Source organism: Sinocyclocheilus rhinocerous, unplaced genomic scaffold (genome assembly GCF_001515625.1).
Source record: "Sinocyclocheilus rhinocerous isolate Xijiao unplaced genomic scaffold, SAMN03320098_v1.1 scaffold1938, whole genome shotgun sequence".
Lineage (NCBI taxonomy): Eukaryota > Metazoa > Chordata > Actinopteri > Cypriniformes > Cyprinidae > Sinocyclocheilus > Sinocyclocheilus rhinocerous.
Genome location: NW_015629065.1, coordinates 1,022,441 through 1,049,168, shown reverse-complemented (window position 1 = coordinate 1,049,168; position 26,728 = coordinate 1,022,441). Strand labels below are relative to the sequence as shown.

Here is a 26,728-nt window from a genome sequence, read left to right as displayed (position 1 = left end):
AAAAAAAGGAAAAAGGGAGAGAAACGGAGAAAGAGAGAGAGATCTGGGTTGCAGTTTGACCAGGTCTGAACACGGAACCAGGAGCACACTATAAGTCCACGGATTGTTCATTTTCTGGCCCCGGCGCACGCACAAGGATATTTTGGGATCGCAAAAAAGAGTGCGCTGGAATAGTGGAAAACAACCGGAATGGTGAATTCTGTGAGGAATTGTCTGTGGATTTAATTCGCCGAGGAGCAGCTTCATTCATGTCACCAGACCTGCTGTTGAAGAGTGGATTTGAACGTGTTTCAAAGTCCGAAAACATTTGAGAGCGTGCGACTAGAGTAGCATTTCGCATGGGATTTTGACAACAAAAGTCTTTGGTGTAGTTAAAACCCGTAGTGCATTTAAAATCTAAAAAGCATCGCACTGTAGCTCCACTTTCCAAACATTGTTCTCTTGTAGACTACTTGACAGCGTTCTTCTAAAATGAATGCGTTCCTTGTAGCCTTGCGGGTGTTTGATGTTCTCTGTTTTTAATGCAATATAATAGTGTGCCTTCAAAACTAATGTTGTGGTTTTGCCACCAATATACGGTGCTCGGCTGTGCACGCGCTGCACGGCATTCTTCCAACATTAATGTTGCACGAGCTCAGAAATAGTTTCAAATCGCTAAGATCTGAACGTAAATAACTCATCTAGAGTTTCAAGTTGTCGTATGTTCAGGACGAAACGCTCAGGTCTTGTGCGGCGACTCTGGAGAAGCCGTTTGATTCCAGATAAAGAGGGGAGCGATGGATATGGAAAAAGCGGCGAGGGGTCTCGAGACGATCTGCTTGGCTCCAACCCAGAGAAAATTCCCAAGACGGAGTTCAGACCGATGACCCCGAGCGGGTCGCCTGGCGTGGACTATGGGGAAGTGTGTACGAGGAATCCCACTGCGAGCAGCGGTGGTGGCACCTCAGGGGGCGTCTTGGACCAAGATGGGGGTACGGTGTGTACGGTGGGAAGCCCTCGGGCTGTGCAGGACAGCGATTGTAGAACAGTCACTTGCTGTTTATTTAAAGATCGGGACCATCATTCTGGGTCTAGAAGCCCGGAGCGAGGCTCGTGCCGGCTCGTGCTGAGGAACATTGGCTCTTCTCGGGACCCCGGTCCTCTTGAGAGCCAGGAGACGAAACCTCGCTCCGTCATGGAGCAGGAGCTCAAGACCGCCACCTATTCGCTATTAAAAAGGCTAAAGGAGAAAACCTTGGATACTTTGTTGGAAGCCGTGGAGTCCAAAGGAGGGATGCCGAGCGACTGTGTGATGGTATCGCGGACCGAGCTGCTGTTAGGCGGCCACATGGCTCCTCCACAGCTGCTCATCTGTAAGCTTTACCGGTGGTCAGACCTGCAGCATACGGCCCAGCTTAAAGCGCTCTGTGAGTGCAAGAGCTTCGGAGCTCAGGACGTTCCGGTAGTGTGCTGCAATCCATATCATTATAGCCGACTCTGTGGGCCAGGTAAGCGAAGATCCCATTGACGGGTAGCCTATGTATAAAACCTGAACTGACTAGATTTTCTCATTATTAGACTTCGCTTTCAACCTGCTGTTATGCCAAAGGGCTTTCCTCAGGGTTCCCCTAACAGATGCATTGAAGCTTTGTTGTTACAGTGATTCATATAGCCTAGCCTACTACAGAATGCCATTGATAAAATGAGTGCAATAGCAAAGAAGAATTTCGACTTGCTATTCAGTGTGAAAAGAAATACTGTTAGTAAAATGTAAGCAATTACGTTTCAGTGCTCTAAATAGCTTAAGTAATGACAACAGTGACTTAAAAAGGAGCAATTTTCACATTGTCCACAATATAGCAGCCCTGCACTGTCCTGTTTTAATTTTCTGCTACTTCATAATTTTCCATAACAGTTGCATTGTATCCAGGAATCTAGAAGTAAAATACAAGCATAATAATTGCATATAAAATGCATGACGTTTTTAAAATGTATTTCATGCAGGTTTCTGAATTGACATACAGTAGGCTACTATATGTGACCTTGATTAAATTAGGCTACTGCTTAGTTTATTAATTATCTGCTGGTAGCCTACATGGGTTATGTAGCTATTCTCCAAATAATTGTCTCTCAAATAGGCTAGTAGTACGGTTGAGACAGTCATTTTTATTTGATTTAGAAAATTTCATTAAAGTCTGATCTCATGTAAACACTGGCTGTGTGGCCTTAAAGATCTAAAATCCAAGTCCAAGCAATTTAAGGAACGCAAGTACGTTTTCATTCCGATATTTTCCTTAGTCAAATCATTAGCAATAATATAATATAGCCATCCGCTGGCTACTTTCCTCTCACTAGGCTCACAATGACCAATACTTGTTAGTTTCTAAATTTCAGATGTTATTGTGATATGTTTAGTCTCAAACAACTCAAACGAGCAGATTAACTAGTTAAACCGCTCTTCACATGCTTTAAAATCCCACAGATTGATGAACTAACGTAACGATTAGAATAGCATTCATATGATAGATTGACAATCCTTTGTGGAGGGCATTGGCAACCTGAGGCACTTGGCAAGCTATAAATCAGTTTTTCCATAATAAATCCTCGCATATTAAGAGATCATTTTAAATCAAAGGCTTCAAACTGACAATTACACTCTTTGCTCAGCGTTTTATTGGAGTTTCTCAGAGCAGAGACGCTTGAGGGAGACAGCAGCCCCTCTCTCTCCCCTCTGTTCTCTGTAGAGACACACATAGCTCTCAGGCGCTCATGCGTGTCCCCATGAAGATGGTATTTCTTTCATGCGATTGAACAACAGAGCCCTCTCAATCTTCAAACTCCATGGTTTTGGCGGATTTTTGCAAGGTTAATTTTCACTAATATTTTACTGATATAATTAAACTGATATTTTCAAAGATATCAGTTTCAAGTTGCGCTTTAAAAGTCACTTTTTTCCCTAGGAGGACCCCTCATGCTATTTAGGTGAAGGAGTGGCGGTAATATACAGTTTGCATACAACTGGCGCCAGACTGACTCGCTGTGTATCTGAGTGACTGAGTTTAGGATCCTGGCAATTACTGCCGCCACTCTTAAAGAGACAGTCCACATTATGCTTTTATTTTTCCCCCACGAGCAAAAGGCGAGGTCATTACTTATCCAGATACTTTTTTCCTTTGTGTCCTCGAAGTTCCCCCCCCCCCCTTTCGTTTTTGCGCGTTGAAATTTCGAAAAACCTAATTATAACGGCATATATACGTTGTTTTTGTATTAGTCCATCACTGGTGTCCATGCCATTAAATGGTGAATCATCTATATTAACCGCTTTGAGTTTTATTCAGCTTCAGAAAAATACAATTAAATATTTGTGTTTTCTTTTTAATCCAAGGTGTTGTTGTTTTAATCTACTATTTTTTAAATGGTATTTGGTGTTTTGTTATTTTACAGAAAATAAATAGAAATTTATTTTATATAAAGTATTAAACTGAGCTGCTATTAAAAGATAAGTTTGTGCATTTTGAGGTAACATGCAGCACCTACCTGTATAGGAAATAACCAGACCACCAAGATGGAATGCAGATTTTTTTCTCCAGTGATTTTGAGAAAATAAATGTAAAAAAAAAAAAAAATTTAACTCATGGTGTTAAACATGGGAAAATGTGTTAACCAGGACTAAGAGTAGTACACTCTCGTTGATATCTCAAAGCAGTATAAAATTAGTAAAAATATTAAACAACTGAATATGCAAGAAAGGAAATGTGTGGAACTTTGTAAATGGCAGGCATTTGAATTTTGCAGAAACCGGCCGCTTTCTGTGCAGTTTTGTGTATACAGATAGCATATGGACCTTCAGTATATAATACATATATTTTCTAGAGTGCTGTAGACAAGATTGTACATATCATCTACATTGTGTTTTGTCATTAATATATTGCTCATTTTGTGAGCCACAGACCCAACCTAGTCTGTCCAAATTAAATAATATATCTATATATAATTTCCCCTTTTTTCTATTCCAATTGTAATCATACTGCTGTTATATTTTAGAGTCACCTCCTCCTCCATACTCAAGACTTTCCCCCAGCGAAGAACACAAGCCACTGGGTAAGTTTCACATACACGCTCTAATATCATTGTAAATGATCATGTACATGCACATTCTGAGGGAACAGATGATGTGAGATCATTTACTGACAAATGTAATAAAATAATCTGTGTAACAAAATAACCTGGCCAAAATAAGTCAGTACCATCAGTTGTCACCCACTGGTTGAATCCCTGGCTTTACGGAGAGCCAAAGGGGAAGCAAAAAGTAGAACAACGTGAAGAATTTTAATGGTGGCAATTAGGCACAGTGACCAACTGAGAGCCAGTGGAGGCTGCAGCCAGTATCCGGCGGGTCCATTTTCAGCATGCCAATCTGGAGCCGGCCTGGGCTCGGCCCTGTCTGTTGTGAGGGGTGCTGGGACCTGGCACTGGGCTGGAATATCCTCTCGGTACCATAGCTCAACATCGGGCACACTGTTGATAGGAGGTGGTACCATCTGGAACTGATGCTTTGGTGGTTTGCAGCTCAGCCTGATAACTCATTTATTTGTTAGTAGGATTGGCTCAATATCAACATATCAGCTGTTGATACAGTACCAGTACAAAATGAGATTTCACAATTCTTGACAGCAAAGCAAAATATATTAGTTAACACGCTTCTATGTAAAAACAAACAAACAAAAAAAAGTATTTAAAGTACCATTCAACATTTGGGGTCGGTAGGATTTATTTAGAAAAAAGTCTCTTATGCGCAGTTGCGCACCAAGGCTGCATTTATGTGAATAAAAGTAATATTATAAATATTATAACAATTTAAAATAACTGTTTTCTGGTTTTGTCTGTTTTCTGTATTTGACATGTTTATTCAATGCTTTGATGGCAAATGTGAATTTTCAGCAGCCAACACTCCAGTCTTCAGTGTCATATGGTCCTTCAGAAATCATTGTAATTTTCTGATTTGGCGCTCAAGAAACATTTGAAAATTAATATTTATGTTAAAACCATGATATTTCTTTTTTTTCCAGAATTTTTAAGAATCAAAAGTTCACAAGAACAGCATTTATTTGAAATAGAAATATTTTGTAACACTGTAAATGAATAAAAGTATTAAAAATCTTAATGACCCCAAACTTTTGAAGGGTAATGCAGGTATTTATATAATAGAAAACTATGGCATGTTGCTTGGTAGCTGTGCGTTTAAAATTCCTAGTTGTATCATCAAATTAAAAATGGATCGAAAATGAAATTTCTAACCAGATGACATCCTTTATCTCCTCAGATCTGTCAGATTCCACACTGTCTTACACTGAAACAGAGGCTGCCAGCTCGCCTAACGTCACCCAAGGGGAATTCTCAGGTGAGTTTAAAATATATCTGCTCTAAATTGTCGAGTTGCTCTGTTTTAATTCGGTTTGTTTGGAGTCTTCGTGTCAGCATGGCCTGTTATACCACTGTCAGACTTGTTGCTGTTTTTTCCAGTCCTGGAGAGCTCATGTGGTAACATCTTTGTTCAAACAAAGGCTACGTGCCTGTGATGGTGACCTTGCACCAGATATTTACTTTTTCCCCCCTGCTGCAAGAGAAAGCAGTGAGCATGCAGAGGGTGTTCCCTGTTAGTTGTCATACAAATCTCAGAGTTTGGCAGGAATATTCCAGTGACATAGTTTTGCATCCGTTTTAAGGGCCAGGAAGGGGTTAAGTGCTCAGTAAAAGTCTAAAATGCAAAGAAAACAGCAAGGCATACCTTCCGCTGTCCTAAGTTCTGCGGGTTCCCTTGGAGTGTGTTTGAATAAATGAGCAAACTTTGCAGGTAATTTGGTTTTTATGTTGTGCTTTGCTCCTCCTCATTAAAGGCCATTAGGAGTGGAGAGAGTGCGGTGGAGATAAAGCTCTCATTGTGAGCCCAGCAGAGGTTCAGTGGGCCGTGTTGACTGGCCATAGAGCCTGCCTCCCCTCCTCTGTTTTCTTTCAGAAATATTTGAGTGGGATCAAACTGTAATAAGATCCAAGCACACACACACTCGAGCACACCGAGTCACGTTATATGCTCTGCACACAACAGCGCGTAACAGAACACGCACACACAAATGCACATATCAGCCTTTACGGCTCTATCTTGACCGGAGTAGGCTTTATTCCATTGCTGTGAAAGGGCCACACTGAGAGAAAAGAGGAGAAACAGTCTTGTGTCATGGTTTGAGATGAAACACTCCCCTCTTATGGAATGAAATCAACATGCTTCTCTCATAAAACTGGAACCGCACCATGCATGCGTAGGATCATGGCCGCAGAGACAGAAAGGCTAAGGCCTTGTTTTGCAGCGCTAGAAATAGCGTTCAAAGAGAGCGGGTCAATCCACCCCCTTTCCCAGAAGGAGCTACCTGAGCTTGTGGCTTCATGCACCCTGTCACCACCACTTCACAGACTGGCGACACTCCTTGCGCAAACAAATGATGTTTCAAATGCTTGCTGAGATTTTTTTCTCTGGATTTGGTTCGTGTGAGCTGTGACTTGCTTGTAGGTTCATGATCAGGCCTTTTTAGCCTGCATGCAGGAGCGTTTTTAACTAGATATGTTTATTATTGTCATATACTGACAAATATAGCATGCATATGGTACCATATTTGTTATTGGCCAATTTATTTATTTTTTAATACATTTAATCTATATTGTCGATATTTAAATGTGCATGCTCATTTCCCCTATTTTTGCATTTAGATCACTTAAAAAAAAAATGTTTAGTAACACTGTTAAATGTGATCTTTGGAAAATATTAATTTTTTTTATATTGTGATGGCTAAATTCAGTTGTAGAATTTAAAACTATTTTTTTTGCCATCATCTAACACTCATTTAAGTATTTTAGTAACTCTTTTAAATGTGATTTTTTTGGGAAATTAATGTTAATTTTTCATACTGTACATTATAATAAATTCAAATGTAGAGTAAAAAAGTGTTTTAATATTTACATTTATTTCTATACAAAGTATAGCATTTTAAAACCAGTGCATCAATTAACATGATTTCTGCCCGAGTCCCGTCAGATTGCTTCGGCTGTGAGAATGAAGACGACAACTCCCATGATTCCACACTCAATTCACGGCGTCATCAAACTACACCTTTGTTTCTTGTTTGTTTTGAATATGCGCCCTCTAGCGACGAAAACTTACATATTGTGCCTTTAAGCATTCAAAATACATCACATGCAGGGTTTTTTTTTTCAGTACAGCTTATAATAATTTGGTGCGAAGCATTGAATTGACAGCTCTCCAAAGAATGTCTGTTGCTGAAATTGTTAAAATTCCATAGGTGACCCTCTCCAAATCACTAAACATAAGGTATGTAGATTTGTAGAGGGTCACCTATGGAATTTCATCCCTTTCCTTTATGCTACCTGTGTAGCAAGAAAGAAAGGAAATGGATCTAAAATCTAAAAGCGTTCATACATATTGCCATCCACCCACCCTGAGTCCCTTATCCCACCCCACCCACATGCAGGAACTAGTAAAGCTGTTGAAAGTGAGGCCGGGGGGCCAAAGGTGGGAGGGGGAGCAGATTGCAGCCCCCTGGGCGAGTGTAACTCCTGCTCTGAACACTCATCCACTCTGTTTGACAATAGCAACAGAACACATCTCAACGAGTCTGATGAAAACTCCCTGCCGCCCAAGGGCGAGATTTTAGAGAATCTGGCGTCTTGGTTTGAAAGACAGTCTGTGGATGCTTGAGATCTGAGGCTATTTATGTAATAGGTCTTTGATGTCTTGCTGCCTCAGTGAGTTTGTTTGAAGCACACTGCATTAGGATTTTCAGCTCAAATCTTCATTGAGTTTCTGTGAGCCTTTCTGCATGTATTTAGCATTTTTGCATGTTTGTGCACGACTGTTTTTTTTGCACGTCCTGGAATCCTTGTGAATATTTGCGTTTCTGTGTGTTTGTGTTGGTGTCTAAGATGTCTGCGCTCCCGTGTTTGGGTACATCTCTGTCTGTTTGTATCTGAATGTCTATAGTTCGGCGTTTCAGCCGCAGTTTCTCGTTTAATAGCAACTGTGTTTGTCAGTTTATGTCTACACTGTGTCAACGCACAGCTATTGATTAAGTGTTCGCTATGTTTTCAATGCATGGCCGTCGAAACATGTGGTCGTGATGTGCTACATGTGTCTGTAAAAATGTGTGCGCGCGTGTGGTTCCAGTCACATTCTGTAGCTGTGACTGGGTTGTAATGCAGCCCACCTGTTTCCTCACTCCTTGTTGTGGCCGTGTGGAGATCAGAATTATGTTCTTTGAAGTAGGTCTCATTGCTTCCTGTATAACTGCATGCATGTGAGTTTGTTTCCTCTCTATATTGGGGTTTTTGTGATCTTTGTGGTTCGCAAGCCCCTGTATTGGGAGGTGGTCTCCTCATCCTCTGATGCTATATATATATATAACTTCTACTTCTAATTCCAACTTCTACTTCTACTTTATTCTACTAAATTCTACTCTAATTTTCGAGTGCAGTTCCGCATTATATTTGCTAGTAATTCAGCAAGTGAATTGGAATTTAAAGATCTCAATTGGATTCTGAATGACGCACATCCCTGCTGCAGAGCAGTAGAATTGTTTTTCCAGTGATTATTAGTCTCTATGATGAGGGATCTGACAGATGTGGAAGGCTGGCAGGGCCGAAAAACCAGTGGCTGTTTACAAATCAATCTCAGAACAGCCATTGATGTGCTACAGCTGAGAGATGCACCCTAATAATCCCCCTGGAATTTGTCACCATATGTGGAAAAGGAAGCAAATCCAATGTGTTTTCACGCATGTACGTTCTTACTTTAAGACGTCACAATCACAGTGAGAACTTACTGTAGTTGTGTCACTATGAGAGAGACCCCACGTCCCACTGAGGAGCCCTGTGGTGCCATTGTGTTTTGTATGTTGTGTTTATTTTTCCTTGAGAATGTAGGAAAGGCGGTTGGATGGCTGTGCGAGTAGGTTCATCGAGTACTGTTTTGGCCTGAGGAGGAGTAAAGGCTCAGTCGGGTATAGAGGAATGGTTTGGTGATCTGTAATTTTACTCTGGGTTCACTCCTGGTTCTTTGTGATGTTTACACTGCCCTCTCTGTTTTTGGGGAGTAGACCACAGCCAGGCTGGCGTCCCTATGTGTGGCCTATCGGTGCTGTATGTCTTAAAAATGGAAAGCAGTGACAGTCTCATTCAACTGTACTGGACTTTACCAAACTGATCAGCATTATGACTGTAAACCAAAGCCTCTTTTCCATCAACAGTGTTAGTGGTGTCGGTGTCCAATCTGGATCCTTTCTGGCTCTGCTTTGCTCATTAGATCTGGTGGTTTTAAACAATAAACAGGTAACATCAGAAGCCAGGGTATGGGATAATATCTCCAAGTATAGTTTTTAATTAAAGACCACATAAAAACGCAAAATGTAATGGTGAAAAACTAGATCAATCCCATTATTGTCTGAATATGTGGCACGGTGCTCATTCATTAGACTAATTCCAATGCATTTATTTTTCCCCATTTGAAATCATTTAAATTAGTTGTATTTAAATTGAAATATGAAATCTTATATATTTAAACAGTTAATAAACAAATACTATAATGTGCTATATTGGTTTGTGAGTTGGTCATGTAGAAACACATTCAGTTATTATTGATTTCTCAGATCAACGGCAATGTGGGCAGATTCAGAGATCTACCGATCTGCACAATTTCAGTGGAAAAAGGGTATGCGTCATGAAGTATGAGAGGTGCTGAATCCGAACTGATCTAAACAGGCAGCATTGCTTTCACAAGGAGCCACTGGTTGATCACAGTATTGATAGTACAACTTATTGTCTTTGTTTTCATAAAACTGCTGTCTTACAGGCCAGCGTGTGTTTTGTTTTGACTGATAGTCTGACACAAGCATAATCACATACTCTCCCTATCAGAAAATCACAAACAGACGTGTTTTTATGTGATAAACTGGCAGCAGTACACACATGCCAGTCTGTCTAGGTCTGATCTGACCTCATTTCTGCAGTGCATGAAAAGGGCATATAGACGGCCAACAATTAAACAAAGTAATCGAAGCATGTGACGGCGTGCTGATTACCATTGATTTGATTGCGCCCATAGATTCTGAAAAGCCTTAAAAGGCATGTGATGTCTTCCCCTCAATTTATCAGCTGGCTCACAGACGCTTGAAAATATCTAGACTGAGTTTCAAATTCTTTTCGTTGTCAATGCTTAAATCTTTCATAACAGTTCTGTCATCTTTTATTTACCCTAATGTCGTTCCAAACCTGTATGATTTAGAAAAACAAAACAAAAGGAGAAATTTGAAAGAATGTTTATGCTGATCTTTTCTATACATTGAGATCACGATCGGATCAAGTACTGTCAAGCTCCAAAAAAGCATCATGGAAGTACCAGAAAGATTGCCAAAACATTATGCTCTATATTCCAAGTCAAACCATTACTCTGTATAACAGTTTAACATGTAAGGCAATCTTGCACTCTTAAATCTTATTTGCAGTTCTGCATATACAAACCAGTGTTGACATTACTTAAACTTAATCTAAACCAAAATTAGATATTCTGCCTTAGCAACTAACTGAAAAGAGTTTAGGTTTAAATACTAAACCAATTATAAAATAGAATATAATCAATCAATCAATAAACTTTAGAAATATATTTTTTAAAATAATAATAAAAATTATCAAATCACCTAAACGAATTACTAAAAATGAAACTAAAATTAAAATATAAAAGATAATTCAAAATATTAATAACTATATTAATAATACTAAAATAACATTGATTCAAACTTCCCAACACGTTCATGAAATGAGGGTGAATAAATGATGACAAAATGTGAAGTTTTGTATAAACTTTTCCTTTAAACCAGTGATCATGAGAAAGATCATAGACATTTGATATTATGTACGCAATGCGAAGACTTTAACTACACTGTATTTTTTCCGTCTCTGAGGTAAACTTGGATCATGGGAGTGACATGAGCTGTATTACGTCATTTACAGCAGAACTACGAATAATGAATTATGCAACTTTAAGAGTCTAAACAGCTCTGCATTGGGACGGTTTCAGTTTGAGCTATCCTTTTCCACTCTCTTTCCTAAAAACCCATGCCAGTCCATATTACAGAAAGACAGAACAGTCCCACACACGCACACGCTGCCCTGCCGCTGTAACAGTGTTACTCTGCCAGTGAAAAATGAGCCACAGTGGGGTGGACAGTGCAGGGGCCACCCTTTTGCCCTCCCCACTCATATTCCCTCACCTCAGTATCTATCCCTCTCTCGCTCTTTCCCTCCTTTTATCTTTTTTCTCCCTCTCCCTTATTCCCGTTGCTTGGCACGGGGCCTCAGGTTTCCACCGCAGCCCCAGAGCCTGCCCACACTCCCCCAGGGCCCCAAGTGCTCCAGGATACGGGATGTGGAAATAATGTGACTGGAGTACTTCCACCCTGCCTCCAGAAAATCAGGTTCTGCGGATTGTTTATTTGAGGGGAAGGAGGCCTCAGCCAAACATCCTGTTTTAAAAAGCTTGCCTGGGTTTTGTAGCACAGGGGCTGCTCAACTACCCCTTTGACGGCAGGGGGAAGCTGAGGAATGTTGAAGAGAAGCCCAGCGGCCTGGAGGTGATGGGTTGGGATGTGCATTTGTATATGTGTGTGAGACTACATGTGTCTGTGTAGCATTCGTTTGATTTTATTTTTTTATTTATTTTTTTTTTACGGAGAGATGCACAGTATGTAAATATAACACAGGCAGTACCGTGCCGTCATGGCTATACTATACAGCTCTCCTTGAGCGTGTGTTCCTGTCCTGAATGACCGACTTCCTCTTCCCCTTACATAACACGCGTAAACAAGGCAAACAAATGCTCATCGGCTAATAGTGGAAAGCTGAATTAGTCGTCCACCTCTATTGTATCTCACAACAGATTGAGAAAAAGATATGCATATTTGTTTATGGTAATGCTGTTTATGTCTCTCTGCATGTTTTTGTCTTTGTCAGTAGGTTTACGTGTGTAAGTACGTGCAGCTTGGCCTTCTCAATGAGGAACTGGACTTGGATTTTAAGGATATTACATTAAATTGTATTTTTTTCTCACCACATTGTTTGACCTCAGTAAATATTTCAAGATGTAAAGCATTTTGGAAAAGCAGAGATTTTGTCTCTCCAAAGACTATATTAGCTGTATTGTTGTGATATCAGTCACGTATTTCACAAAATCAATATCAAGAATCACTATTTGAGTCACTAGTGGCAGTATGATAATAGAACTTTCTTTTAAGTGAATGTGACATCAATTTCAGTCAGGCATATTCTTTTAGTCTAATGTGAATTTAGATCTACACATTTACAGAAAGCATCAAAATGCAGTCACAGTATTTAATAGAGGGTTCATTTTATTTTGTTTTGTTTTGTTTGATTTTATTTTATTTTATTTTATTTTATTTTAAAGGCTTACACTGTGACATAAAGCATGCTTATTTATCATCTAGTATATGTGACAACCAATGTGTTTGTCCATTTCAAAAGAGAGAAGAGTTTGTGTAAAATTGCAGACCATTCGTCCAGGTAATCATTTCCTCACTGAGCCCACCCCCACCCAGTAATGAGTGAGAGATCGAGTCCTGCAATGCGCTCTGGGAAGGCTGGGGCAGCCCATCTCTCCTCTCCCTCCACCCTGCACGCCGCTGCGCCTGCCTGCCTCCTCCAATAGAGCCATTCATTCAGTCCGGGCCACGGGGTTAGGGAAACAAATAAAGAGGCAGCCATGCCATTAAAAATGTATGGAATGTCCAACTGTTAGTTTAGTGTTTTAGCGAGCCTCCTCTCAAGGCTGTGGAAGGGGGAACAATACTCCGTTCAGCTTTTGCGTTCGGTCTCAGCTGGCCTGTGCCCAGAGGGTAGCCAGCAAAAAGGTGGCAGTAGTAGATGCAAAAGCCGGTTTTGTTTTCTGAGCAGTTTAGGATCAACGGTAAAAAATAAATTCTTGCGCCTGACACTGGGATGGACAAGCGGTGATTTAGGCCTGTGGTTTGATTGCCTAGCTAAAATAAAGTGAAGAATGTTTTCCCCCCTTCCTCCCCAGAGGAACATTGACAGTTGTGCAGGGACCTATGTCAGTCAGTATTTTTAAAACTGGGAGAGCCAACGCATTCCTCTGGCCTGCAGAATGCACTGTGTGGATTAACTGCAGGGCCCCATGGAGTCCGACATCCTCACGTTAACCTTCATTAAGAGAGAGACACAGAGCGTGCATGGAGAAACGGACACGATGTGTGGGGCGGAATGGAGCGCTAGTCTTTAAATGTTTAGTTCACTCAAATTTACTCACCGTCATTCTTTCTTTGTGATTTTAAGGTGAATTATTCCTTTTAGTTTTGTGTACATCTTCTAGGTGTGACTACTTTTGACACAATGTTATTCTCACACAGGATACATTTGTCACAAAGCCTTTTTTTTTTACTTTTTAATGTGTAATTTCTCGATTTAGTTTTTCTGTTTCTTCCTTTCTTTTTTTCTTTCTTTCCACAAGTTTGGCCAAGTGGTGATGATGTTCTCTTGTTTTAGAAACGGGTGCTACAATCAAAAGGGTTGAAGGCAGTGCACACTTGTCAGGCTAAATCATATTGGCACTGGCATATTTTTGGATTTTTCCAGAACTCTGTGAGGGGAGTTGTTTTTTCCCCCTTGTGTTTGCTGCTCAAAATTATGGAAATATTATTCAGACTAACCGAGCAGGATATGCATGTCTGTCAGAGGGAGCTGAGCTCACAAAGGGGGACTTCTATTATACTCTCAAAGAAGTCAAGAGATTGAGTTCAGTGCCTCTTATCTAGAATTAACTATATATATATATATATATATACAGTGGGTACGGAAAGTATTCAGACCCCCTTAAATTTTTCACTCTTAGGGTGCTTCTACTAAATACTGAGCAGAGGGTCTGAATACTTAGGACCATGTTATATTTCAGTTTTTCTTTTTTAATAAATCTGCAAAGATGTCAACAATTCTGTGTTTTTCTGTCAATATGGCTGTCTGTGTGTACATTAATGAGGAAAAAAAATTAACTTAAATGATTTTAGCAAATGGCTGCAATATAACAAAGAGTGAAAAATTTAAGGGGGTCTGAATACTTTCCGTACCCACTGTATATATATGTGTGTGTGTGTGTGTGTATGTATGTATATAATGTATATAATGATTATTTTTTTTAATTAAAAAAATACTGCAAAAATGTTTTCTCAGTTCAATTGCCATTGGCAGATGTGACATGCAATTAACTTTTGACTGTTACACTCTTACAAAATATTTCACCAAGTAGTACCTAGGTATTGCAAAATAGGCAACTTATTGTAGTGACTAAAGAAGAAGCCGTCTGTTTTTCTTAACATTTAGGAGTCCTTGATCCTCACGCTAATGACTGCAAAACAGATAAGAAAAGAGAGATAGAGATATAGCAAGAGAGACAAGCCTGGCGATCAAACTGCAATCACTCACTCTTTCACTCACTTAGCCGCAGCACATTCTCTGATGTGATTAGTGGTATGACGAAGCACACTGTACCTGTTTTAGTTTGCCCTGTTGGTCAATCTAAGCGCGGAACAAAAGACTCCCTCAGAGACACAAAACGGGATTTGTGAGCACCGGAGAGCAAGAGGAACACTAAGTTGATCTGCACTAACTGGACGTATTTGCTCTGTGCCCAGAGTTTGGTCTCTCTTTCTAAATGCAATTACAGCCCTCAATGGGGAGTTCATGCCATACCTCAGTGGCCCTTATTGAGGACTTGGAAAACCCACAGCAAACAAGCCTATTCACTTCTGCTTATTGTGGGGTATTTCATGGATTTTAGTGGTATTTTGAGGTAAACATGTCTGGGGGGAGACCAAGAGCTTGTAACACTCTAAAGAGAAAGGAAAAAATGAAATCGCATCATATGACCCCTTTAAAGTATATGCTACTGGTGTGCCTCAAGGCTATGTCATTGGTGCTTGGCTATTTCAGTCTTTCTGTGTCTTTGTCTGTCTTGCTTTGTCTCTTTCTTACCTAATAAGCTGTTCTAAAGTAAGCCTTCTAGAACTGAGTAAGTTTGTTTTATGTAGATAATTATATCTTAATTATTTTCATTTAGATGATATTTGATACATTAATCAATATTTTTGTGTTTTTTCTTAACAGACACTTTTATGAAGTAGAATCAAATAAAAAAATTGTTTGTCTTATAAAAATAACAGTCAATTACTGTAAATCATTTAAATTGTATTTATATGCACTTATGAAACAACACTGTGATAAACACCAATATTTAGCCTACTTATTTAGTATTTATAAAACTATTAATATCTTTAGGAAGTAACATTAAAACCTGTTAATTTAACATTGCTCTATATATCGCCAAGCCCTAGAGCATTAAACTGTCTCTTCTTCCATGTTGACAGATTTGATACCTCACAAAGTATTAGAAGTGCTCGCTTGTGCATTTTTAATGGGGGAACATAAACAATTTGCTTTGTTTTAGAAAGCAGCTGTGTAGCTACCCAGCACTTGCGAGACTTCAAGCTTTTGTGACTGAAACAGAAGGCGAAGACGGCATGGCTGTCAGGATGCATTCACTTGAGTGTTTATGATCCATTGGGCCGATCAATAGCACGCCATCATCTGAGCTGAGTATGTGTCCATCACCTTGCAGATGAGCTGTATCCAAATACATAGCTTTCGCCTTAAATTAACCTGAGCTCAAGAACTGTCTCAACCACTGGCCTGGCTCCCTGCTCTGAAACCGTACCTGCTGTGTAACATTTAGCTGCCAGAGCCCATTTACCATTAATGTAAGGCTAATATATTTTATGACAGCAATATTTGCGGTGATCAAAGTCTGGATTTCTGATAAGTTACACTTAACAGATCATAATCACTTGAACAATAGATGATTTGTATTTTTTGTATCTTTATTCCTTGAATAACAATAAGGATGGCACTGGAACCAGTAAATCTATAATTTGCCCTATTGGATAACCGATGTGTTTTCAGTAATGTTTTATGTTCATTGATCATGCATGTGTGTTTTTATGTCTTGCAAACTACTAATTTGGTTGTTTTTTGTTGTGAATTCTGCTGTTCTAAATATGTCTTCAAATTTGTGAGACTGATTTGTTATAGTCTTGGCAGCGTCAGTTACAATGGGTTGAAAATTATAAATAATTGTGTGCCGGTGTTTTTCAGCTAAATTGTGATTGGTTATTTAATTGCTATTTCTATGCAAAATAATAATAATAATAATATTAATAAATAAAAAAATGTACAAATAATTGTAAATTGTTGTAATTCGTTTTACGTTAGAATTAATGAAAAATATAAATGTTTTTTTTCTGACACAAAATATATAATTACAAATTTATATTAAATATAAGTTAATTGTTATGCAATTAATAATTATAAAATATATTTTTACATAAACACACATGCACATATAAGAGATATTTATTTTTATATTTTATTTTATGTGGTTGATCCAGTGAAAATATAGGCAGAGCAATCCATATTGTTTTAAAGAGTTGTTTTTAACAGGGTGGTGTAACTTAGTAATTATTTTTCAGGGATTTTAACTGCAAGATTTTGGAATGTCCCCATAATGAGTGTACTGTAATTTGCTTTGGATAAAAGTGTTGACTAAATGACAGATAAGTACTTAGTGAAAGGGTTTCAGAGTTCATCAGATCTTTATGGCGAAAGTAATGGATATTTTCATGGCTTCTTAAATACTATGCAGTCACCTTTAATCTGCTTTTTGAAAGTGCTAAACATTCACACTCAAACAGGAACCAATAATCTATCCCACACTCCCATATAGAAGCAGCAGCAGTGTGAGGTTGCGAGCGAGCAGTAGATGGTCTGTATTTCTGGGAGTTTGTCCTTCACACTGCCCCGTCTGTTCTCATGGTAAAGGAATTCGGTTTTGGATCCCCCAGTCCTTCTGGCTAAGTCTCACCCGTGGAGATCAGTACATAGATCTGTGGGTCTTCGCACCGTTTGACTCTGCTGTGGAAATCACGGCAGAGGCCCAGCGATCTGACCTGGGGAGACCGCATACTCGTTCATTTGTTGCTCTGGGCTCAGATGGCCCATGTGTTGAAATGTCAACACTAGTGAGTGTTAAGGAATCCAGAGAGGCAGGGCAGCAGCGGCCGTCAGTGAATCTGAGCTAAGCTGTGCTTTATATGGGTCTGAGGTGTGAATCTTACGCACATTTGACCAAGTCGTCATTAACACTATAGAGCCATAGTGAAGGGATTAAAATACACACTTGCCATTTGCAATGCAATCTGCGTGCACTCTGTAAATTCAGACTGTGAATTCTGTTTATCTGCATTTTCATAAAAGATTGCATAGCCCCTTTTTGGCCTAAATATAAAGCTGCAGAAGTCATTGAATAAATAATGATAATTGTGGTTGCTACAATGAATTATGAAAAATGACGTTTACAGCATTTCATTTATGTCTAGTCCTGTTGTGTCACAGTTGTCTGTTAGCAGTTTGTTTTTTTGGAGTTGAGTGTCGCAACCTATGACAGAAAATACATATATGTATGTATGTGATTAGCTTTTGGCAGTTATAGGTATATGTAGTATTTTGTTCTGAATATGAATATTTTTGTTCTGTTTTCCTGAATGATATGTTGTCTCACCACTTTTAACAGCCCAGCAATGGTAACAAGGAGCTTGAGAAAACTGTAAAAACTCTAAAATTAATGAAGTGAAGGGAAGAAAAGGAGAGCGGGTCAAAGAGAAAGAAACCCATCTGTGTGAGAGTGCCGCCACAGTTAGTGCGTCTGGCTGATAAAGCAGTCTTTGATGGCAGAGATAGTACAGACGCCGGCCTAAATGTGGCCCGTTAGTGTGTTGTAAGTCGCCCTGTAGTGATAGTTGTCTAAAAAATCAGAGCCGTACCAAAGAGAGGCCGGAGGGAGAGAAGTATGGCGGCATTGTTTGTTATGTTTCACTTTTTCCCCCAGTCCAGGCAATCGTAATTCCAGCTTCCCTCTCTGACCCCAGTGAGAAGAAGAATGCCCAGGCCTGTCAAGAGTGGCGTCAAAAGATGAATTTTGTCCACCATAAAACTTCACTGTGCTCTCTCGTTCTGTTTCTCCTGCTCACATAAACACTCTCTGTCTTTCTCCCCCTCCGCCTGTCAGTGCAGTGGTACAGTCTAATAGCTGGAGGGAATCTAATCCTTGGCACAGGATAAGAGACTCAGACTCCCCCTCCATTCCCTCCCTCTCCATCTCTCTCGCTCGCTCGCTCTCAGTTCAGTTCAATTCAAGAAAGCTTCGCTGCCATGAATGTTAGTGTGGAGGAATGAGTTCATCTTTTCAGAATTCCCTGGATTAGAGGGGATGAAAAAGACAGGGATGTGGGCCTGTAGTTTGGTGGGAAGAGATGACAAGCTGCTGTTTTTCCTCTCGATCTTTCTCTCGCTCTGGATCTGCTCAGAGCTCTATGGACGTGTGTTTACCCCGAGGCGGTCCTTTTCTTGCCTTTTCTCCTCCCTGCATGGTGCTTTTAAAAGCATTAGTGGATAATCACATAGTATCGCCATAGAAATCAACCCCCTTTTGTGTACTTAGAGTTAATTACCTCCAACTCACCCCAAATGAATTTTTTTTGGTGTGGTGTGGAGGGGTGGGGTGTGTGTGTGTGTGTGAGCAGATCCTCCAAATCTTTTGTCTTTTGTCTTTTTCTTGTAGTCGTTCCACCTCACATGAAGTCTCGCTCCTGTGCATCTGCAAGAATGTAATGCGAGACATTGTTTGAAATACAATATGATCCACATTTTTTTCATGCATAATTCATTTTATACCATTCCTGTTGTCTTTGGTTATAATGCACTGCCTAAACACAATGGGGCAAATACATGAAACAGTTTAACACCAAGTTAACAACACAGTTTGTTCACTAAGCACCTGCAATATAGTTTAACCAGGTGCGCATTTAATATATTTTTAGAGCACTTTTTATGTTTTTGAAAGAAGTCTCTTATGCTCACCAAGGCTGCATTTATTTGATTAAAACATCAGTAAAAACAGTAATATTGTGAAAAATATTACAATAAAAAAGAACTGTTTTCTATTTTAATATATTTTATATTGTCATTTATTGACAATTTTCAGCAGCCATTTCTCCAGTCTTCAGTGTCACATGAAGCTTCAGAAATCATTCTAATCTCAAGAAACCTTTCTTACTATTATCGATGTCGAAAACAGTTGGGCTGCTTAATATTTTTATTTTCTGCTTTTTTTTTAAAAATAGAAATCTTTTGTAACATTATAAATATTTTTTACTGTCACGTTTGATCAATTAAATGCATCCTTGTTAAATGAAAGTTTCTGAAAAGTCTTAATTTCTTTAATACTTTAAAGAAATCTTTAGTAGATTGACCCCAAATTTAACAAATTAAATGTGCTTCATCGAATTTTTGTATTCATCTCATTCTCTGGCATCAGTGCAAAACCAGCTTTGAACCCTAGAGGTACAGGACTTTAAAATAGGACTGAAAACAGTAAAATTGAATTGTGAAAACTATATTTTGCCACATTCAAAGCATTGTAAAATAGTTAATATACCCACGACTGTGACTGCATATCAGTTGAATCCTTGCACTGTTGCTTGACAACCGTAAACAACCACACAATTGTGCTTAACAACACCCCTTAATAACACGTTATTCCTCGTCTTGACTTGTCTGGGGCACATCCCACTCTGTATTTTTCTCATTACTCTACATTTCTTCATTTTTCACGTGTAAATAACTTAAAATGGTCCTGCCCACTAATGGCCACACACTGTATATATCACAAATCCGCCCAGTCCAACATAGACTGTTTTTTCCTTTGATGTGAATGTGACCGTCTGGCCTGGGAATGGACTGTGAATTGCATGTTTACCTTACTGATCGAGTAGCACGTCCACCAGAGCATTATGACCAAGCTCTGAATTTCAAAGGAAATACCTTTGTGGCTGTCTAGCTGAGCGTGTGTGTGTTTTGTTCATTTCAAGCTTTGTAAAAGGGGCTGGTATTTGTCTGAAAACAAAATAGGGACTAAATAAAAGACTTTAGCCTTCTGACAAAGTAACCTTTAGTCTCACGGCCTCCTTAAGCTCTTAGTCAACAAGGCCCTAGCCGTTGTTTGATCTCAGCTGGCCATGTTTGCTTTCCTTTGAGCGGTTTACTACTCTAATATAATCTTTTCCTCAAGCAACTGGTGCGTTTTTGACCAATTTTGCACAGGGCTGTGCACAGAATGATACTTTTTAAACTAATTGTTTTTAACCCTGTAGTTTACAGCACACAACAGCATGTTTGTGAATCTTTGTGTTTTTCAGTCGTTCCGGCTGAGCTCGGGAAGGGGTCAGACGATGCCGTCCCCTCAGAGCCGCTGACAGCGTGTGTCTCTGAGGAGATTGACACCGGCGGAGACAGTTTTGAGAATATAATAACAATAATAACATACTCTACCTTTCTAATGGGTAAACCGAGCTGTTGAAAGGTGCTGGGGTTAAATGAACGCAGAGAAGCGTAATTGCTCCCAGCTTTTGTCTTCCACCCCTCGTGAAGTGTGTCCGGGTGTGTCGAAAGAGAGAGAAAAACTGAAGAATTCTGAGGCGTTCTCACTTTAGTTAGCACTTAGTCTGCCGTTATTATCTGTACTCAAAGTGATAGGCCCACAGCGCTTAAGTGTCGTTAACTAAACTGTTGCTGAGTCATTAAGGTACATGAGTTTAGATGTCCACTGCCTTTGAACTAACACCTACTCTCTGCAGTCGATAGCCTAAATGAGGTTTATTATACTAAAGTACCATCATTGGCTGCGATTAGAGCCGCGGTGCCGTCCGTCTGTCTGTCTTCCCTGGTCTGAGTAAGACTGTATTTCCAGCTCTGGCGGCTTGTTAGAGGCTCTTCACTGACTCATGAGTGAGGCCTCCAGGGAAGGGGGAGACAGGAACTCTGTATCCTGCTTGTTGTGCGCTTGCTGATGTGCATTTTCCAGCCCCTACCTGAACACATGCACGCACACACAAACACACTGCCACGCGGTTCAGTCATTTAACGTTCTGTCAAGGGCCAAATTTATTTCTTGAGTTGAAGTGCGCAGATAAATGGCCCGTTGAAGCACAGGATGATGCAGAGATGACAGACATTGTGCAATATGAATATTTAGCAAGGAAAACTTTATAATGGTAGCTTGAGTAGTTTTGTTATATTGTGCATCATTTTTTATATGTGTCCCTGGACCACAAAACCAGCCATAAGGGTCAATTTTTTGAAATTTTTGAAAGTCGGAGTGTCTATTTACACTAAGTGCAAATAGCCCGCCTTGTTGGCAGAGGCTATTTACACTAACACTGCCCACCAAGGTGTGGTTGGGCTAGACAATATTACAAAAGACGGCTATCAAAGAACAGCTCCACTGATCGACCCGAGTTCGAATCCGCCTTTTGCAGAACTCATTCTTGTCCCTTTTCACATCGGAAAGGCATTTGTTTTCAATAAAAATGAAGGAAAATATTCTAAAAGTTGAAAATGAAGTATCGGGTAGGGTTAGGGTTAGGTGTAGGTAGCGCTTTATTGTCACAACAAGTCAGCATCCATTTAATAATTGTAATAAAACCTATAATTTACACTCAATGCACTGCATACTGTTTTATAATGTATTTCAATACTGAGGTGCAGATATTTGCCACTATTTGCAATAAGTAGTCTAAATAGCAGAAAATACTGCTATTTTTACATAGTGTAAATGGAAGCTATGGCTATTTGCACTTAGTGTAAATAGCGTATCGCTAAGAAAATATGCTATTTTCACTTAGTGTAAATAGCATCTATCGCTATTTAAACTTAGTGCAAATAGCCGCTGCCTATATTTTTATTAAAGAAAAAGAATACAATAATAAATAATAAAATATCTAAACCTATTTAATTATCTACTTTAGATACATACATTTAATTATATATATTAATGCATTGCACGCAAAAGCTATATATTAATTTAAGTGTATAAAGTTAATATTAAGTTAAATGTATGTATTGTATATACAAGTATATTTGCCATTGGGGTAAAAAAAAAAGTGTTTTAATTAGGTTTAGATGTTTTATTATATGTTTTCTTCAGTAAAAAATATATACATATTTATATGTTGTAATTTATATAATGTTATATGTTATAATTTATATATAACAAAAGAAATGCAATATATATAATACAGGTAAATGTAAGCAAACATTTGCCAGTAGCATAAAAAAATAAACAACTTAGAAATAAGTTGTTTTATTTTAAAATAAATAAGAAAAAAAATTAAATCCAGATGAGTAAGGTTGGGTAAAGGATTAATGTCTTGTTTTATGGGTTTTCACAATGTTTAGAATTTTTTTTTACTGTAAAATGAACCTAATAAAGAAAAACTATTGATAAATGTATTGATGTTTTGCAATGTGGTCGCTAGCTGGTGGACATATTCCAAAAAAACATCTTGAACATCTTAAGCTGGTTTGAACACTGGTAGGTGATTTGTTGCTGGTCCAGGATGGTCTATCAGCTTTGACCAACTAGAAAGCATTTACCATGTTCCAATCTTAGACTGGATTTTTCAGCAGGGAGTGTAAAGGAAGAGTAGATCTGCAAAACAAAGAGAAGGCACTGGCTGGATTTGAGTTCTAAGATTCTAATGAGTTTGCCCGATTAGTTCTCTTCCTTCCCCGTCTCCTTTCCCACTGACACACACTCACACGGCACCGCTCAGGCGAGAACAGCCAAAGCACACACTCCTCTCTCAAACACAAACATTTGCTGATATTCTCTTCAGCTCTAATATACTTAAAACACATGACCACACATGCACAACACCCTCAGGAAAAGGGCCGGTCTCTGGGCTGAGCATTGTTCGCTCCCAAGCTAAACATTAAATAGATTATTAACCTTTAATCTTTGCACCTCTGTTTAAACCCACAGAGCAGGCAGTGCAGACTCAACCACCCCCTTTCTGTATCTCTCTCCCTCTTGCTCACATTAAAATGGGGGTCATTAATCATATCACAGCACTTCTATGTTAGACGGCCATGTGAAACTTCCTGCCGCATTGTTTCATTTTTTTCATCTCATTGATTTAGGTATAAGTTCAAATTCAGCCCTCATTAGGCGGCATAGCTGGAAGCATGTATTCCTGTATCCTTTCCATTGACCTAACATAGAGCTACTGGCTTAACGTAGAGAAAAATCTGCATGATTATTATGATTTATTCACACCATTCTCCATGAAGTGTTTTTGGATGAAAACGGCCAGCGCAATGGTTTCATTAGATCATTCGGGCAGAAAAACCACCTTGCAAGAGGATGTAAGGAATTCTGTAATGTTAACATGCAGGGGCCCAGCGCAAGGTAAAGAGAAGTGTGTTTAAAATTGGTCCTGATTCCACACATCCAAACAGTTGTGCTTGAATGGGCAGTAGTTGTCCTATAATACATTTCTTTCGAATTTGTTTGAGGTGTTTATTTTCCAGTGTATTTTGTGTTCATGAGTTTGTGTGTTTGTGTTGATTGTCTATCTTGGCACTGGTTAAAGGATAGCTCATCCAACAATGCAAATTCTATCAATATTTATTTATCTTCAATCTGATAAACAAAATAAAAAATTAGGCTTTTGAAGAATCTTTTTGCACCTCTATTCTATACAATAACCAAATCGGTTCATATTGACCCTACAGGACTTTTAAAATATATTCCAAGTCTTCAAAAGCCTTGCAATTGCTCTGTTTGAGTAACATACCAAAATTTGAGACATTTTTTACTTATTCAGGCTGTCAAATTAAATATGGCACTATTTGGTCACCAGACATACAAGAACTAATAACATCATATTATTGATGAGTGATGCTATTGATGTTTCATGTTATTGTTGTCCTACCAGCGACTCAGCGAGTCAATAATATCTTAAAGTTTGGCTAGTGATGTGACTGAAATAACACCAAAACCGAAAATAAACTTTTAATTTAACTAAAAACTGTAACTAGGTTTCAGGCTAATTGGCTGATTCTCGTTATTCTATTCAGGGTGTAATGTTCACAGGTAATAAACCAGTTGTAGTGCAATGCACAACATCTCAATTTTTCAGCAGAACAAATTTTACTTGCTGTTCTAGGATCTTTTTTGGTCACAGGAAAGTTTACCCATTGTAGCTTATCCACATTGTCTGCATAAAGTCAATGTCAAATTCTGACAGTCAAAATGCATTATTGCAGTAGCGATTACTAATGATTAATGATTATGGCCCTTCGGTTGCGGCCGAAACCGAAAAATCCTATTTTTACGTTTGCCGAAATTTCAGTACATCACTAATATTGTATGGCTTCAGAAGACAGGAAATATAGTGCACAAATCCTGTTTGGAGCATAACAGCCTTGATCACTGCGAACTGTTGCTATATGAAGAAAAGCTTAATAAAGATTCTTAAACTCTCCTGTGCTTGTGTTTCACCCAGAAAACGTACAGCATACAGGTTTAGAATGACAGGAGGGTGAGTAAGTGATGTCAAAAGTTTCATTTTTTAATGACCTGGGCATTTGTTAGACCCTGAATGAACAGGGACTATAGACCTGGCCCTTAAAATCTCCCTGCCAATAGCCTCTCAGGAGCGAAATAATGGCATCACTCAATGTGCAAGTTAATCTGAGCTGATAGCGTGAAGCCTGAGGGGTCAGGGGGGTCACAAACTCGTGCTAAGTTGTCAGGGAGCTGAAAGCTCTCCCCAGGCCCACAGCGGGAGTTGGCAGGGAGGGGACGCTCCCACTCCACCCAAGCCATCACCACCATCACCCACCCACAGGAATGTGGAGGAGAATAGAGACGGGGGAGGGAGTTGTCGCCGGATATGAGCTCATAGCTTTTCCATATCCCCCCTTCCACAACTACTTTCTCCCCGGATCAAGAAAGAGCGGGCAGAAATGCACACAATGCGTGGCGCATTGTACTCAGAAACATTTAAGAGTGTGTGTGGCTGAGATAGACGTGTATTCAGGGAGCTGTAACTCACTCAGGGTTTAGCACCAAATGGAAGTCTGCAGACAGACTCCCAAGGCATGAAAGTGAATTAAATGAGCTGATTTAAAGGGTGTTTGGTTGTTCTGTCTAATGTGTGCATTGCAGGTATGCATGTTTTTTGGAGCATAAAAGCCTCAACTGAAGTATTTTTTTTAATGTCATTTAATAATTTTTGGTTTGGGGTAAATTTTTTTTTGTACAATTTCCCACCTTCAGCTGTGCTTTTGCATTCAGTATAAGTAAATAACTAATGAATTAAGTTTTGAAGTAGCGCCCTCTTGAGGCAGCACATGACAGTGCAGCATTCAACTCACATAATAAACCATCTTTCTGGCCAGTAAATGTTTTCATTTTGTCTGCATTGTATTTTATTTGCAAACTTACTAACAGACCCATTCTCTTTTCTTGTTTCAGATGCCAGTCTGTCACCTGACGCCCCCAAGCAGAGTCATTGGTGTAACGTGGCGTACTGGGAGCATCGGACACGGGTAGGCCGCCTCTACACGGTGTACCAGCCCGCCGTCAGCATTTTCTATGACCTACCTCAAGGCACGGGCTTCTGCCTCGGCCAGCTGAGCCTGGACCAGCGTAGCAGCACCGTGCAGCGGACGCGCGGCAAGATCGGTTATGGCTTGCTTCTCAGCAAAGAGCCAGACGGAGTCTGGGCCTACAACCGCAGTCAGCACCCCATCTTCGTCAACTCACCTACCCTGGACGTACCGGGGAGCCGTAGTTTGGTGGTGCGCAAGGTGATGCCCGGCTACTCCATAAAAGTGTTTGACTACGAACGCTCGTCCATGCTCAGGCTGGGGGCCGAGTCCGAGCTGCTAGAGGGACCGTATGACCCGAACAGTGTGCGCATCAGCTTCGCGAAAGGCTGGGGCCCTTGTTACTCCCGCCAGTTCATCACTTCCTGCCCCTGCTGGCTCGAGATCCTCCTCAACAACCACAGATAACACATACACACATGGACTCAATTGTGTTGAGAGACTTTTGGACTCCACAGCCTATCCCAAATATCATCTACTTAGATTTAATATAAAGTTTTATATATTATAAGAAATATATATTATACTTGTAAATACTGAGTCATTTTTACGATGTAATTATTTATGTATGGTGCAATGTGTACATGGACAAGAGGAAAAAAACGGGAAATGCACTTTGGCTTATATATTATATATATAAATATCTATAAAGATAAAGAATCTTTCAATACCAATTTGAAAAATTATACAGCAAAAATAGGAAGAGCCTGGTTTTGGTGTATAGTTTTCATATACTATTAATATCCAGATGAAAAGCTAACACCATTCACACATTGATAATAAAGTATTCGCATAATATTGCTGTGCTTTCTGTCTCTCACTTACCCTTTTTTCACCCATAAAAATATTTGCTTCTAGATGCTTATTTTTACATGAAAAAATAAGATAATGTGAATGGAATAAAAGGGGGTTTTCACAGCGATACCATTTTGGTTTCTTCAAAGCACTTGATCCAACTGAATATTTTTTTTAAAGGAACCTTTTTTTCTTGGTGTGAAAACATCTAAAGAACTATTTTCCAATATAAAGAACCTTTGTGCAA

General features: G+C 39.4%; 1 protein-coding gene across 1 annotated transcript; it reads left to right on the top strand.

The window, feature by feature from the left end:
- On the top strand, positions 1–26,473 carry smad6b (SMAD family member 6b). The gene is made up of 4 exons (XM_016550535.1): positions 1–1,487; positions 4,024–4,080; positions 5,303–5,380; positions 25,553–26,473. The coding sequence occupies exons 1-4, from the start codon at positions 701–703 to the stop codon at positions 26,092–26,094; spliced, it is 1,464 nt and encodes a 487-aa protein (XP_016406021.1). The 5' UTR covers positions 1–700; the 3' UTR covers positions 26,095–26,473.
- The last annotated feature ends 255 nt before the right edge of the window (positions 26,474–26,728 follow it).